The 16,915-nt window shown below is 37.4% G+C and overlaps 1 protein-coding gene across 1 annotated transcript in view; it reads left to right on the forward strand.

The window, feature by feature from the left end:
• dchs1b (dachsous cadherin-related 1b) overlaps positions 1-16,915 on the forward strand; it is a 101,407-nt gene that overhangs the window by 65,380 nt on the left and 19,112 nt on the right. Inside the window, exons 3-6 of the mRNA XM_067397910.1 lie at positions 11,159-11,347; positions 12,980-13,211; positions 13,926-14,162; positions 15,612-16,658. Of these exons, the coding sequence (XP_067254011.1) occupies positions 11,159-11,347; positions 12,980-13,211; positions 13,926-14,162; positions 15,612-16,658 (1,705 nt within the window). The remainder of the gene's footprint in view (positions 1-11,158; positions 11,348-12,979; positions 13,212-13,925; positions 14,163-15,611; positions 16,659-16,915) is intronic.

The following is a 16,915-nucleotide window of genomic DNA, read 5'->3' on the forward strand; positions in this document are numbered from 1 at the left end:
ATATCATGTTATCATTGATCATGTCAGTTATTATTGGTCCATCTGCCATTTTTCGCTGTTGTTCTTGCTTGCTTACCTAGTCTGATGATTCAGCTGTGCACATCCAGACGTTCTGCCCTTGTCTAATGGCTTGATCATGGGCTGGCATATGCAAATATTGGGGGCGTACATATTAATGATCCCGACTGTTACGTAACAGTTGGTGTTATGTTGAGATTCGCCTGTTCTTCAGAGGTCTTTTAAACAAATGAGATTTATATAAGAAGGAGGAAACAATGGAGTTTGAAACTCAGTGTATGTCTTTTCCATGTACTGAACTCTTGTTATTCAACAATGCCAATATAAATTCAATATTTAATTCTAGGGCACCTTTAATATTTTTGTGGAAACATGATACATTTTTTCAGGGGTTCTTTAATGAATAGAAAGTTCCAGAGAACACTATTTGTTTGAAATGTATATCTTTTGTAACATTATAAATGCCTGATCGATTCGATCTCTTGAATAAGTGGTAATGAAGTGTAGAAGTACTGTAATCAGTGTGCTTGTATAGATGGGTGTGCGTGCTGTCCCCGGTCAGACCCGAAGAGGAAACCCTAGCCAGATCTGGGCTCTTGCCTCTCTCACATTCATTAGAGGCCTAGCGGGGATGCTAATCAGCCTACATTTAACAAGATTGGTCCCCAGGCTCCATCAGAATAATCACATGAATCCACTTTACAATGCCTGGGATAAGGTAGATGTGCTCGAGTGCATTTTAGGATACATTGTTAACAATTCATACAAAAGACAAGTGAACGTATAAGAGGAAAAATCAAGTGCTTTCTTCCAATGCGTTCTGACTTTGCCAGAAAGTTGGAAACAGGCAGAAAATATCTTGTAAAATACCCTGTGATGTTCCAATGAGTACATTGCCCCCAAAACAGAGCTCACGACCGTTTCCAAACCTCAGTTGCCAAAGTAGAGGAATGAATTATGTATAACATGTTTGTGCTTTTCTCGTCTGTGTACATACTTCTGCCATGAAATACAAATTGGAAGCAACCAACAAGCATTGCATACACTTCAAAAGCATACACAAGTCTGGAAGGAAGACCCAGGCCAGATCCCACAAACTTGTAAAAGGAAAATAAGACTCTTGTGGCATCTTGCAAAAGCTGTTGGGAGGAAAAACATCCACACTGTACCCTTCCTTCATTGTAAAACCACTAAAATACAGCCTTTTATATTCTCTTTAGTGATGTATAGCTCGGGGCCTCGAAGCGAGATGCTCTTTCCCATAAATTTTCTTAAAGGTGCAGCATGTTACACAAACAGCACTGAGTGGAGTTCGCCAGTGTGGTTTGCAGTTGTTGAGACATAGACCCATTGAGAAAGAGAAGTGGTTGGAATCTGTCTGCTCTCATCTGTTGCCAGTTTAGAGAACGTTCTGGATTGTCCCTGGTCCATCACTGTCCTGCTTAATTACAGCTGTCTCTACACATGGGAATTAAATTTGAATGGCAATGTGTTCTAGAAGTACTAAATTTTCATTCATAAAAGAGTCTGGAAGCATTTCTCATTCTTATTTGGTTTGTTTCTATTCTTTTGTAATTCTAATTTCCCAGCTTACTAAGCGTTTTTTTAGAAACTTTGCATGTTTTAGACATTTTTTGGGTTCTTAACACTTAACACTTGACATGTTGCAAAAGTAGATTTCAATGATTTGTATGGATTTGTTAGAATGTTAATGTTTTCTTCCTTCTCCATAACTCTATGTGGCCACACAAAAGTAAAATATTCCTCACATTAAACCACCAAAGAGAAAATATAAAGGATGTCTACTGTGTATAGTATATAAATATAGGTTCTATTGCATCATATACCATACAGTACAGTACTTGCAGTGGGTTCTAATGGCACAATGGTTGTATTTCTCATCATAGAAGAAATGCAGCAGAGTAACCAAACAGCTGGTGTAAATAAAAACCTTGTTGCTTTTACATATTTTAGTATCATTATTATCCCAAAACTGTCTGATAAAGAAAACACCATCATTGCAGTACATTTCTTATATTGGTCAGGGAATGTAACACATTTTTGATGGGTATTTATTCTAATAACCACCATTAGCCTTAAAAGAGTGAATCATGTGCATAGCATTTTTAGAAAGTAATGATCAAAAATCCACTTGCACTAATCAATGAATAGTCCATGTGCTTTGCAGTCAGCTATATACCAGTAAAGCATTAATGAACAGTACGGTCTGCTGACTCATGTCTGGATCAAAGAACAGCTACAGGTTTGCTCCAATATAACCACCTCGCTTTCACCACTTCTTACAATAGACCTCATATTTTAGCAGTAGCATATGAGTGCCAGACCAACTTCCTCTTTGAACTGCCATTTGCCATAGTGTGGGAGGTTCTGGTTCCGTCTGGCCTTCATAACACCATATGTCTCCGAAAGGCTCCCATTAGTGAATAAGACTACTGGTGGTTTGTCTGGTTTTTTCTGTGGTGGTTAATGATATATCGAATAGGAAGTTTTTTTAGGAAGTATTTTTTATTTTATTTTATTTCATGTTATGACAGTTGAGTGGTCTGGTTCTATCTAGCCTTCGTAACACCTTATGTCAGTTAAAGGCACCCATTAATTAATAAGACTAGTGATGGTTAGGTTTATGGTTCATTTTCTCTGTGGTGGTAAATGATATGTTGAATAGGAAGAGTTAGGGTTTTGATTTATGAGCTGTATTGATCTTAATCCATTATTCATGTTGCCATGGGAACAGCATATTTACAGAGTCCAGACCCTCCCCTGAAGGGAGAAAAACTTGGCAGATCTATGTTTAATCATTAATTTTTGTAAATATACACTGCTCAAAAAAATTAAAGGAACACTTTTTAATCAGAGAATAGCATCAAGTCAGTTAAACTCCTGGGATATTGATCTGGTCAGTTAAGTAGCAGAGGGGGTTGTTAATCAGTTTCAGCTGCTTTGGTGTTAATGAAATGAACAACAGGTGTACTAGATGGGCAACAATGAGACGACCCCCAAAACAGGAATGGTTTTACAGGTGGAGGCCTCTGACATTTTTTCCCTACTCGTCTTTTCTGACTGTTTTTCACTAGTTTTGCATTTGGCTAGGGTCAGTGTCACTACTGGTAGCATGAGGCGATACCTGGACTCCTCCAGGATGGCACATCAATACGTGCCATTGCCAGAAGGTTTGCCATGTCTCCCAGCACAGTCTCAAGAGCATGGAGGAGATTCCAAGAGGCAGTTACTCTAGGAGAGCTGGACAGGGCTGTAGAAGGTCCTTAACCCATCAGCAGGACCGGTATCTGCTCCTTTATGCAAGGATGAACAGGATGAACACTGCCAGAGCCCTACAAAATTATCTCCAGCAGGCCACTAGTGTGAATGTCTCTGACCAAACAATCAGAAACAGACTTCATGAGGTTGGCCTGAGGGCCCGACGTCCTCTGCTCACTACTCGGCACCGTGGAGCTCGATTGGCATCTGCCATTGAACACCAGAATTTGCAGGTCTGCCACTGGCACCCTGTTCTTTTCACAGATGAGAGCAGGTTCACCCTGAGCACATGTGACAGATGTGAAAGGGTCTGGATAAGCCGTGGAGAACATTATGCTGCCTGTAACATTGTTCAGCATGATTGGTTAGGTGGTGGGTCGGTGATGGTCTGGGGAGGGATATCCATGGAGGGACGGACAGACATCTACAGGCTAGACAATGGCACCCTGACTGCCATTAGGTATTGGGATGAAATCCTTGGAACCATTGTCAGATCCTACACTGGTACAGTGGGTCCTGGGTTCCTCCTGGTGCATGACAATGCCGGCCTCATGTGGCGAGAGCATGCAGGCAGTTCCTGGAGGATGAAGGAATTGATACCATTGAATGGCCCCACGCTCGCCTTACCTACATCCAATAGAACACCTCTGGGACATTATGTTTTGGTCCATCCGACACTGACAGGTTGCACCTCAGACTGTCCAGGAGCTCAGTGATGCCCTAGTCCAGATCTGAGAGGAAATACCCCAGGACACCATCTGTCATCTCATACATGCACATGGAGGCCATACAAACTACTGAGTACCATTTTGCATTAAATGGACTAGCCTGCTGCATAATTTTTTCACTTTGATTTTCAGGCTCTTTGAATTCGGTCCTCTGTAGGTTGATAATTTTCATTTCCATCAAACGATGTGGCATCCTTTCATTCCTAACACATTACCCAGTCCATATCAGTATAGATAACCAGCATGATATTTTTCCCCATTGAGATCTGATGTGTTTTCAAAGTGTTCCTTTAATTTTTTTGAGCAGTGTATTTAAAGATTGATCTAAAGATCAATAATGTATAAAACTGTAAATTCTGCAAAGTAGACCATTTTTGTAGACATTTTTTGTGCCTTTCTCCCTAGAAGAAGATTTTTAAGAATGTTTCAACTGTTTTTGTCTATACATTGAAAGTCAGTGAGTCCAATGTTATTTTGGACCTCATTGATTGTCACTGTATGGACAAAAACAGCTCCATATAGCAATATCTAAGGGATTATATCAATACAATACAAGTTTAGACCAAAATGCTTATGAGTAAATGATGACAGAACGTCTCGGGTTACTTGTGTAACCCTGGTTCCCTGAATAAGGGAACGAGACGCTACGTCATATGACGTTATGGGAACCATAACGTGATATTTCATGACGTCGACAGTTCCCATGAAAGGGAACTTTAATTTTTTGGCTGAAACATCCTTTTAAATAAATAAGTTGCTTGCTGTGCCTCACAAATACTCAAGTCAGAGACAGTGGGTCTCTGTATTGAAGGTCTCTGTATTGAAGTTCATACTCAAACTCAATACAGAGACCCTCAAATGTAGTTCTCACTGTCTGGATTCTTAATCCAGATTTAAGCATAGGTCTAGATACACAGGTGTTAGATTTAAACTATGACATACATGAGAGTGCTTGGAAATGATTTCATCTTGAATCAAACATACTGCCACTAACAACTTCTTTGAAAAGGATCGGCAGAAAGGTCACAGTGAAGGAAAGGACATCTAGAGATTAGCTCTCAATTAATCACATCCAAAGCATTGCTGCTTATCTTGATATAGACCTGAGACATTGTAGTAGTGGATTTCCTTCATTTCTTCAGATTCCTTTGGGAACGAAAGGAGAAATTGGAGATTAACCAGGTGATCTTGAATTACAGATATCAAGGTTGTGTGCATTAGCGAGAAACTCTATAAGTTTGCTGAGCCTTGTAAAAATAACACAAATTTGTCTGTTGGACAAGCAGTGACCTGTAATAGATCTGTTGTCTTATCTGAAATTGTTTATATGAGCCTGTGTTTGGGTCAGTGGGTTCATGTGCATCTGAAACTAATGCCTTCAGTGTTTAAAAAAGGTAAAAAAAAGTTTCATGTTAAAAATGCAGATAAATTACAGCATCGGCCTCTTGACATTGGATGCTAGCAAAAGATAAACTCAAAGATTAATAATTTAGACCACATGTTTGAGATTGTAAGCAATGTAATAACAAACCATTTATTGCACTTGTAAAAATGCAGTGACCCTCGGGAGATCTCAGGCAATTTTGTTGTTGTTTGTTATGTAAAATTTACATACATAGACATTTGTCAGCTTGACATATCAGAAAAAACTACTGGAATTTAGGAATTTCAAACTTGTTTGACCATGTATAATGCAATCACTCACCAGTGGTATTATATATATTTACATATATTTATAGATGTTGTTTAATGCTTTTGAAGTTGTTAAGAGAGTTTGAAAAAGAAATCTAACTAAATGTCCTCCACACAAATTCTGCTGTATGGGTTTTGTACTTTGTACTTGTCCTGGATGTTATTTTTCTATGAAGTGCAGTGGGGGGCATCAGGTGAAAGAAGATATTGCACATTAGTTGATGTGATGACATTCAGTTATGTATGTCAAGATTAATATGAACTAATATGAATCTGCTGTTTCATGACAAATGATTTATTGTGGCAGTTTTTGAGAGGTTTTAACGAAAAACATCTTATGTACCACATCATACAGTACCCTTCAATTACAGTTTTTCTCCTCTAATCAGAGTTCATCTGGTTAGTTATGGTAGAGTTCAGCCTCCTGAGAGGTCTGCAACCCAAGAAAGCCATGAATTATGGCATATGGTGTTAAGTCCTATTTTCCGGGAGCGTTTGTCCCATGTGTAGCTCTGGATAGGGAATGGATGAGTCTCTACGGCAGAGCACGGCTTCATCCAGACTGAATTATTGCAATACTTTTGCACAAGTCTTTGATTTAACTGTAAAGTTTGGTAATACCAGAAAGACTAAGTGGTGTTTGAAAGTTGTAGTTGCTTGTCGTGGGCTGAATGTGTCTCGATGCTATTGATCTGCTGCGAAAAGCATGGCGAGTTAGTGATTTGTTTCTTGTGACGTTGAGAAAGCCTCAGTGTCCGTTGTTTAATTTATTGATGAATAAGGGATGGAGTGATGCAGATGGGAATTCTGGTCAAGACTATCAGATTGATTGATGCCAGAATGGAAGATGGATTCTTGCACGTGTGCAGAAATACTATACAGCTTTGCATTTAATTGGCATTGATGAGTGTGCAGAAAATCTTGGCGGCCCACTTTCATTCTGCAAACTTGCTGACCTTTTTCTCTCTTTTGAATCGTACAAGTTCTGTTTATGGATGTTTGGCTGATGTATAAATGAATAAAAACATAGATATTTTATTATAATGCATAATTTATATGTATTTATTATTTAATTATTTGTGTAAGTTAAGAAATTAAATAATATATATAATAAATAATATAATATTTTGTGTATATATATATATATATATAATTTGTTTATTATTTATTATTACACAAACATAAAATATTGTACATAAATTATAATATTTTGTATGTGTGTTAATACATACACACAATACAAATTAATTTAATATATTAACAATATACACATAATATCACTCTCTCATACTAGTGGACAGCAAATTTACACAGTTACTCTCTGTTACTACACGGTGTACTCACTTCTGTGAGATACTGTATATATAATATATTATATAATCTATTATCTAAAAATGTGTTTGCATTTTTCCCAACAAAATTGCATACAGATTTTGTGCACTGTCAGAGAGTGTGAAAAATGGATGTGCTGCTGTCATTCCCCTGTCAGTATCAACTCTTTCGCTGCAGATAAGACCTCCACGCCTCAGCACACAGAGGGCCCGACATCTCACCGGGCCCCTTAATGCTTTTCTCACCTGCGCTTTGTTTATTGGAGAAGGTTCCTTTCACCCTCCCAACCTCACAAACACACACATTCAGTTGAACCCTCTAGACCTTCATGCCCCATTACCCAATACACCCGATCAAATCATCCATAGCTTGAATCTTATTGGATTTCTTTTTCTTTAATGCAGTATAAATGTTCGGCTGTAGTCTGCTCTGGAAAAAGGGGTCGGTGTAGAGGTCATGCTCACCAGGTGGGCTATAAGCTTGTTTCTATCAGCGCCCTGAGAGCGAGGTCTGGCTACCACAGTGTCCCAAGACGAATCATTATCGCAGGTGCTTAATCCCAGACACTTTAGCCAAATATCCCAAGAACACAGGCAAATGTGGGACTTTGATTTGTCAGAAAGATAGTATTTCAACACACGTAATCCCAACAGGAAATAACAGCGATAATGGTAAAAACAGATGGAAAAGAACTGACCACTGCAGAGCAGAATGTGAGCAGAGGTGGTCTCATTTGGATTGAGATCTGGCTCCATCACACGTCAACCGAAATAGAAATTCACCTGTTGGTCTATTGCTGCACCATTCCTGTCATACCAGAACATCACTGCTACAGCCTTCCAAAACAGTACATAAAATGCACATGGGAATGCATTGTGAAATGTGGACAGCATTCTTTGAGCAGGTGTTTTGATTTTGATTTAATAATTGACCCTTAAGATGCAGTTTTCCCATATCAGACTTTAAAAGTGATTTGCTCTTCCATGCCAGTATCAAGCAGAGATGCATCTGTAATGGAAAAAGGGAGGGAAAAAATCCATTCTTGTTACCGTAAAGCATCCAGATGTTTTACTTTTTTTACTTTTTTGTAAGTCCTATTATTCTCAATACTGTAATACTGCATTTTAAAATAATTTAATTTAAAAGTCAGTACAACAAAAACTATTATGACATAAAAATTTTCAATTTATATTATTTATAGAAATATGCATAAGATTTTTTGCAATATAGTAAAATAAGAAGTTATTTGTTTTGTATTTATTGTATTAATATATTCATTTAAATTAAAGGTAGTACAAGAAAAGTATCTTGATATAAACATACAATTTATATTATTTATAGTAATAAAATGAGATTTTTGCATTGCATTGAGTTTTATTCTGACTATTTTGCTTTATTGTAATGAAGATTTTTTTTTATTTAAAATTGATTTGTTTAAATTAGGGGCAGTATAACAACTATATCATGGTATATACATTTTTGTACAATTTGTTTTTAGTAATGAGAATGAGATTTTTGTAGTGCATTGAGAAATTTTTTTTTGTATTCACATCTACACTTAATTAATTAATTATTTCATTTTATTTACTTTTTTGTATTCACATCTACAAATTAAAGGCAGTATAACAACAACAACAACAAAATCAAGATATTTTACAATTTCTAATTTTTCATAATAACCAGAATAAGATTTTTTCCTCCAGTACTGAATATTTAGGTAAATTGTGCTTTTAACAGCTGGCAACTGGACAGGACAATCATCTTGCAGCTTTTATACATCCTGTTTTTATAAAATATTGTTATTGGAATGGATATGGGGGAAAAAACATCAGGATCCATGAAGAAAAGTTGTCTGACCTTGCCATTTTGGCCAGATTTCACATCCTCTAGATTGCATAAAAAAAACAGGTTTTTGCAGTCCTCATAAATGGCAGCAAGCAACGTTATGAAACGTCTTCCACAGCCTACCGTATTAAATATTTGCAGGCCCGGCAGAGTCAAAGGTCATTTCCCCTTAATGTTTTGCAAGGAGCCCTTTGTTGTGTTACAGGCACTAGGGTCTACAGGTCATTATGAAGTTGATGAATGGGAAGTTTTGTGGACCACCAGAGTAATTTTGTTTACAGAGAGCGTCATGGTGGGAGAGGGGTCACCGCATAAAGCAGAGTTGAGGGTTCGTGACCTCAACCTTTCCGGTAGCAGGAGCCCTGTTGAGTGAGAGCCTGAGATGCTTAAGTTTTGTACGGCTTCTCTCTTCTGTTTTTACCGTGTCAGGACTGTAATGTGAATCAGCTGTGCAGCTGCATTTATATGGCCGTGACAATAAGAAGATTATCTGTGGTGGTGTGTGTAAAAATGTGATTGCGGTTTCTTTTAACTATTCACTGTATTATGAGCTCAACTGATTTACTAGCTTCAAAACAGCAATTTCCATAAACTATAATTCTTCATTTCACGGCCCTCTGGAATGCTTGATTCTGATTGGTCAGTTGCTGTTAAATATTTTTTGTATAATGACCATTAAACTGTATCATTACCAGGCAACCATGTTTCTTGTCTCTTGTATCATTCTGTCTTTTTCTACTACATAATGAAAAAAATGTAATTGTGAAAATTTATTAATTCCATTTATTTACTTTAAGTGTTTGATAAGTATGAGCTGTGTAATAAGGAGGATAACACACAGTTAGCCGGTCATTATCGCAAAATAAACCCCTTCAGGGTGATACGAGTTTCCTGATCCCCCTGTCTGGGTTTATATTGTGATAATGACCAGCTGAATGTATATTATCCTTTACTTAATATCTTCTTAATGATTATATATGAACTGTTGGAATAGATTTTGGTCGGAAAACGTAAATTGAAACAGATTTTCCCTATTTGTCTAGTTCATTCTAGTTAGTATGAACTTGACCTTATCTGATTCAAAAATTACATGGGTTTTCACAAGTTTTCAGCTAATGGACAGTTTTCAGTTAAATGTTTCCTTTTTCTCTAAAAATCAAGCTCTCACATGCAAAGTGTTAATTTTTTATTTGAAATATAAATCTTTTGTAACAATGTAAAAGTCTTTACTGTCACTTTTGACAATTTAATGCATCCTTGCTAAATAAAAAAGTTTTCAAAAACATATAAATAAATACTTACTTTTGAATCCTGACTCTTTCTTTTGCATCATAAAAATTGTGTTTGTCCCAATCCAGACTGTCTCTTACACATTTTCAGATTGCTTTCCACCCTTTAAGTTGGTCATATCACAGACATATCATTGATGTGCTGTACAAAAGCCAGTGCACAAAGAGGGCAAGATGCCCAGACAAACAAAGGCTTTAATGATTTGTGGAAGCATAGAAGAAAGAGATCCTAGACATTTTCCCTTTCCTGGCCTTCAGCAAATATAGTCCCTAAGTCCTCCTGAGAATATTTAAAATTCTCTCAATATCATTTGTCCCTTGTGAATACAGTGTTTTCAGTTATGTATGGCTGCATATGGTATGCATTTGATGAATCTACGCTTCTGTCCTCACATTAATGCCGCCATAAATTGGCTAAAGCCCTTTCCGAACACAAGGCCAGATTTTTCCACCTATGGCGTCTTTCATTACAAGAAGCCCAATAGCTTCAACCAGATACCTCCACCTCATCATTCTTTGGAGTCTCCATCTCTCAGCAAGAGTGGCCCTCTTTCCTTAGACGTTTACCCCGACATTCAGGGGCAGGGAATGTGAATCGTATACGGGGAGACACTTTTCATCCCTGCTACTCTCCCTCCTTCTCTTTCTGCCTTCTCTTGTTTTCCCACTCCACTGTGAGAGATTGATGAGACAGGTGCAGCCAAGAACAGACCGGCTGGCAGTAAATCCATGGTACAATCAGCTTGTGGAGAGAGAGAGAAAGAAATTACAAAGGGATGGGGATTTATGTCTGGAGTGTCTTGGTTATTTAATGGGGCTATACCGAAGTCTCAGCATTATTGATTAATTATTTTAATGAAAACATATTAAGACCTCTGAATTTGATCTTGTTGTGCTTTCTCTCTGTGGAGACGAAGGTTTATGACGTCAGCCTGCCATAATTCTGACCATGTTCTCTGTGTTTGTGCTCAACAGGTAAAAGCAGATGATGCAGATGGTGGGTCATTTGGGGCCATCACGTACTCTATTGGATCCGGGCCCGCTAGTGCTCCACCCAGCCAGTTCACCATCAATAAGGAGTCTGGACAGATATGCACCAGTGTGGCTTTGGATCGAGATGAAGGATCAGACAGTTTCGACTTCACTGTCACTGCAACGGATGGGGTGGGGGAATTAGTTTGTACCTGTATTCTGGGTTGAGTTATGCTCAATTGATATTTATGGCATAATGTAGATGCCACAAAAATATTTTGACTTTATTGTGTGGTACTTACAGTGGAAGTGAATGGGGCCAATTTTTGGAAGGTTTAAGGCCAGAAATGTAAAGCTTATAATTTTATGAAAACATTATTCTGTTAAAGCTTGTATTATTTGAGCATAATTCTTACAGAAACAAAAATTAGAAATGTTGCCTTGGCAACTAACTGAAAAAAGCTTAAGTTGCTTAAGTGCTAAAATTACTTATAGAATATATATGTGACCCTGGAACACAAAACCAGTCCTAAGTCACACGGGTATATTTGTAGCAATAGCCAACAATACATTGTATGGGTCAAAATTATCGCTTTTTTCTTTTATGACAAAAATCATTAGGATATTAAGTAAAGATCATGTTCCATGAAGATATTTTGTAAATTTCCTACACTAAATATATCAAAAATGTATTTTTGTGAGTGGATATACATTGTGGACTTCATTTGGACAACTTTAAAGGCGATTTTCTCAATTTTTTTTTTTTTTTTTTTTTTTTTTTTGCATCCTCAGATTCAGATTCCAAATATGTCCTATTCTAACAGACCATACATCTATGGAAAGCTTGTTTATTTCAGATGATGTATAAATCTCAATTTAAAAAAAAATTGTGACCCTTATGACTGGTTTTGTGGTCCAGGGTCTTATATGGAGCTTTATGGAAGTATTTAAAAACCCAATAAAAATTACTAAAGCACAAAACAAAATAAAACTTTAACTAAAATGAAAACTAAAAATATAAAAAAATAAATAAAAGAAGATATTATATTAATAAATATTATAAATAATACTAAAATTACACTGGTCTCACTGTAGCCCAGCCCTTTTTAAAGAAAAATAATTTATTCAGTTATTTTTGTGGTAATCAGCATTATGAAGTGCCTTCAATAGAGCTTAACCTCAACCCACAATATTCCTTTAAGGCCCACATTGCATGTTAGTGTCCAAAAGTGTGAGACCACTTGGAAAAATGCTGGTCATTAATACATTTAATATGCTTTTTAACTATTTGGGAAACCTGATCCATTTGGAAATTATACACTGCAGCTTCAAAAAGTTGAAAACCCTTTAAAACTCACTGCAGAAGCATAAAGTTTGATTAAAAAAAGATCATTGGTTCTGTTGTGTAGCACCGAGATGCCCAGTCACTCAGTTCTTTCTCTCTCAGTTGCCAGTAACAACAATCATGAGCTCTCTAAATGAAAAGGCAATAAACGTAGTGTCTCAGGGGCACATTGCTGTACATACACACACACGCACACTATTTCCCTTTATAAGCTGATAGCAGTGGCCCGCTTTGTTTCCCATTTCAATTATTAATGCAGCCATAAAATGCTCCCTGTGAAGAGCGAGCAGGCCTACTACAGTACATACTACAGCTCACTGGCCTCTTGTAACCTGGAAAGACAATTATATCCCACTGCGCAGTATTCTTCTGCATTATTACACACAAGAAATCATCAAGATCGATTAGATAGTAGTGTGACAGTATCCGCAGTCCTCTGGTTGTTATCGTCAGTAATATAAATTGTTATTTTTCCTCAGGGTGGCCTTGCGTCCTCTGCCTATGTGAAGGTGTCACTGGTGGACATTAATGACAACAGACCTACATTCTACCCTGTGAACTATGCCGTCAGCTTGAGCACACAAAGCACACCCGGGACCTCTGTTGTCAGGGTAACAGCCCAAGACCCAGATGCTGGTGCAAATGGTAAAGTGACATATCACACTGTTCCTGGTGGTGGATCCAATTTCTTTACCCTCAACAAGGACACAGGTATTTCAGTTAAATTAATTGCAATTAATTCAATGACTATTCATTATTAATTTAATATATTATTAGACATTTATTAGACTATTAATACACACACACACATGTATTTTAATGCTGTCAAATCGATTAAATGCTATTAAATGCATCTAACATAAAAGTCTAAGTGTGTGTGTACATTCATACATATATATATATATATATACATACATAAACATATTTATATATATTTACAAACTTTTATGTTAGATGTGATTGTGATTAATCGCTTTGATAGCACTAATGTATATACAGTATATGTACTGTATGTATGTATGTATGTATGTATATTGGATATTATTTGTATTATTTATGTTAAATGTAATATATATAAAATTACTTTTATATAAAAGGAATAATTCAGCCAATTCTAGATGACTTTGAAAAGCATGATTTTGAATGACTTTCCTCTTTACCTGGAACACAAAATAATTTTTTTTGAATAATCTTTTGTGGTGTATTCTTACTTTTAAAGTGATTTTTAGTTGATTTAAATTCCCATAAAAGTTTTTTGCCTTTTCAGTATCCACAATCCTGTCGTTAATTCCACTAATCGCTTGTCAGATTGGCTGACTGATCTTGCTCATCTGTATCCTCATATTTCTTTTTCACAGTCTCCAGGTCTGATCATGGCCTATATCTCATTTTATTCCCTTCTCACTGCATTTTTTTTCCTGTTAGGTGTGATCTCTCTGTCACGCTCGCTGCATGGAAAGGCCAACTCTGTCATCACCATGGTGATCACAGCACGGGACGGAGGTGGTCTCACAGCACCTGTCAATGCCAGAGTGAACATCAGCGTTGTGGCTGGCTCAGTAGCGCCTCCAGTGTTCGAGCAAGCGCAGTACTTCTTCACCATATCTGAGGACGTGCTCCGGGGTACCGAGGTTGGCGTAGTGAGAGCCAGCAGCAGGAATGGTTAGTTTCAGCATTTTCCATGTTCGACCTTCTTGGAATTACCTTCACATTGTCTAAAAATAAATTAAATTAAGTAGCCATGTGCTGCTGCATAATTTCACATAGCTCTGCTAACCTCACTGCTGTGGCTCTCTGAACCATGAACTGGTGTCTGTGAGACAGTCAAGGGTGCTGAAAAGCCTGATAGGGAATATTTTCACTCTCACTGAGCCAGTTGTGCAAATAGAGCAGCAGCTGCTGTGTGAACCTCATTAAACAGTCACATCCATCACAGATTCCACTCTACCTCATGTTGCTGGAAATGTATTTGTTGATGTATATTTTCTGATAGCACAGGCATTTTGTTGGGCTGTTTAATGAAAAATAATGTGATTCTATTAGAAGTACCTGTCTGTACTAGGGATGCACTGATATTACATTCTGGCTGATATGGAAAAATCAATAATTATTTTTATGTTATGACAGATATTAAAATGTGATACTATTTTGTCTTAATAAACTGTAAAGTAAAAACAAAAAATGAAAACCAATTGTTTTAAATGCTACAAGTGAATTTAGGATTCACATCATGATAATGTAGATTATGAAAAACTCATATTCATTTTGAGATACACTACCGGTCAAAAGTTTTAGTTAAGATTTTAATTTTTTAAATTTTTTCTTCTGCTCACCAAGGCTTCATTTATTTGATCCAAAATACAGCAAAAACAGTAATATTGTGAAATATTTTTACAATTTAAAATAACTTTTCAATTTTTAAAATGGAATTTAAAAAAAGTTCAAAATAACAGCATTTATCTGAAATATAAAGCTTTTCCAACATTATAAATGTCTATACTGTCACCTTTGATCAATTTAATGCATCCATGCTGAATAAAAGTATTAATTTCTTTAAAAAAGACCCCAAACTTTTGAACGGTGGTAATAATGTTACAAAAGCTTTATATTTCAGATAAATGCTGTTCTTTTGAACTTTCTATTCATCAAATAATCCTGAAAAAAAAAAAAAAAAAAAAAAAAATATATATATATATATATATATATATATATATATATATATATATATATATATAATAGACTGTTTTCAACATGGACATTAATAAGAAATATTTTGTGAGCACCAAATTAGCATATTAGAATGATTTCTGAAAGATCATGTGACACTGAAGACTGGAGTAATGATACTGAAAATTCAGCTTTGTCATCACAGGAATAAATTACATAGGAATACATTTTTACTGTATTTTTGATCAAATAAATGCAGCCTTGAGCAAAAGAGACTGACCAAAACTAACCAAAAGGTTGAATCACTGAAGAGGTGATCCCTGATTCATCACCATTGTTTCCATAAAAACATTGTCCTTGTAATAAGTTTACAAAGTCACTTTAGATTAAATCTTCTGCTAAATCACTGCTTACTCATCTTATCCCATCACTCTCTCGCTCCAGGAGTCTCTAAGGATGTCACCTACACTATCTCTGCTGGGGATCCAGATGGATATTTCATGGTAGATCCGGAAACTGGAGCACTTAGAACAAGCCTTCCTCTCGACCATGAGTCACGTCCCTTTTTCGACTTGGAAATTCAAGCGCGAAGCGGATCCCCTCCAGCTTTTGGAGAGACGCGCGTTCGGGTCACCATAGCAGATGTGAATGATAACGGCCCCATATTTTTCCCATCATCCTCTGAGTCTCTGCTCCTACCAGAGGCCACGAAAATGGGTACTGTTGTGTACCGCGTGCAGGCTGAGGACCGCGACTCGGGCCCTAATGGACAGCTGAGCTTTGACCTGATGTCGGCCGGAGGGCAGCGCACTTTTGGCGTGGAGCGCAGCAGTGGGGAGATCCGGCTAATTGGGAGTCTGTCGTACGACAGCGTACCTCGCTATGACCTCCAAGTGATCGCAAAAGACAGCGGCGCGCCTCAGCTTAGTGCTACGTTCAGCCTGGTGGTCCACATCCAGGCGGAGAATGACCAGGGTCCTGTGTTTGACACAATGACCTACCGCGTGGAGCTCAAGGAGAACACGCCACTCAAAACCAACTTCTTACAGGTCAGGGCACTCAGTAGAGATCCCAATGGAAATGGAGGGTCATCCAGAGGTTCCACACCATCTTCCACACTGGCTTACCGACTCCGGCCTGATGGGGACGCAGCAGGATTTGGGATTGCCCCAGACAGTGGTTGGCTGTTTGTTAAGAGCGCTTTGGATCGAGAGGCCAAGGATATCTACCTGCTAACTGTGTTGGCCACGTCTGGAAGCGGCCAGATGGGGAAGACTGGCAGCGCGACGGTCAGGGTTTCTGTGACGGATGAAAATGATAACTCTCCTCGTTTCTCTCAGGAGAGGGTGTTCTTGGCAGTGAGGGAGAACTTGCCTGCGGGAACTGGTTTTGGGAGGGTGTCTGCTACCGACCGTGATGCTGGCCTCAACAGCCGTCTTACATACAGACTACTTCACACGGACCGATACTTCCAAATCAATTCACAGACTGGTGAGCTGGAACACAATCTTGACCCTTCAGTGATTCAGTTAATTCAATTAATTAAGTTTGTTTGTTTATTTTTTTACATTCATTTTCTTAGAAGTTTTTTGTGGACTCCCTGTTCTAGACTCTATACTCTAATTTTTGACCATAAGCTTTTGGGTTTTGAGTGAATTTATGAATATCTTGAATAATTTTTTTTTTATATTTTCAGTTTTCAATTTAATTTTAGTTAAGTAATTTTTGGTAATCTTTTTTAGTATTTC

The sequence above is a fragment of the Chanodichthys erythropterus genome, chromosome 10 (genome assembly GCF_024489055.1).
Source record: "Chanodichthys erythropterus isolate Z2021 chromosome 10, ASM2448905v1, whole genome shotgun sequence".
Lineage (NCBI taxonomy): Eukaryota > Metazoa > Chordata > Actinopteri > Cypriniformes > Xenocyprididae > Chanodichthys > Chanodichthys erythropterus.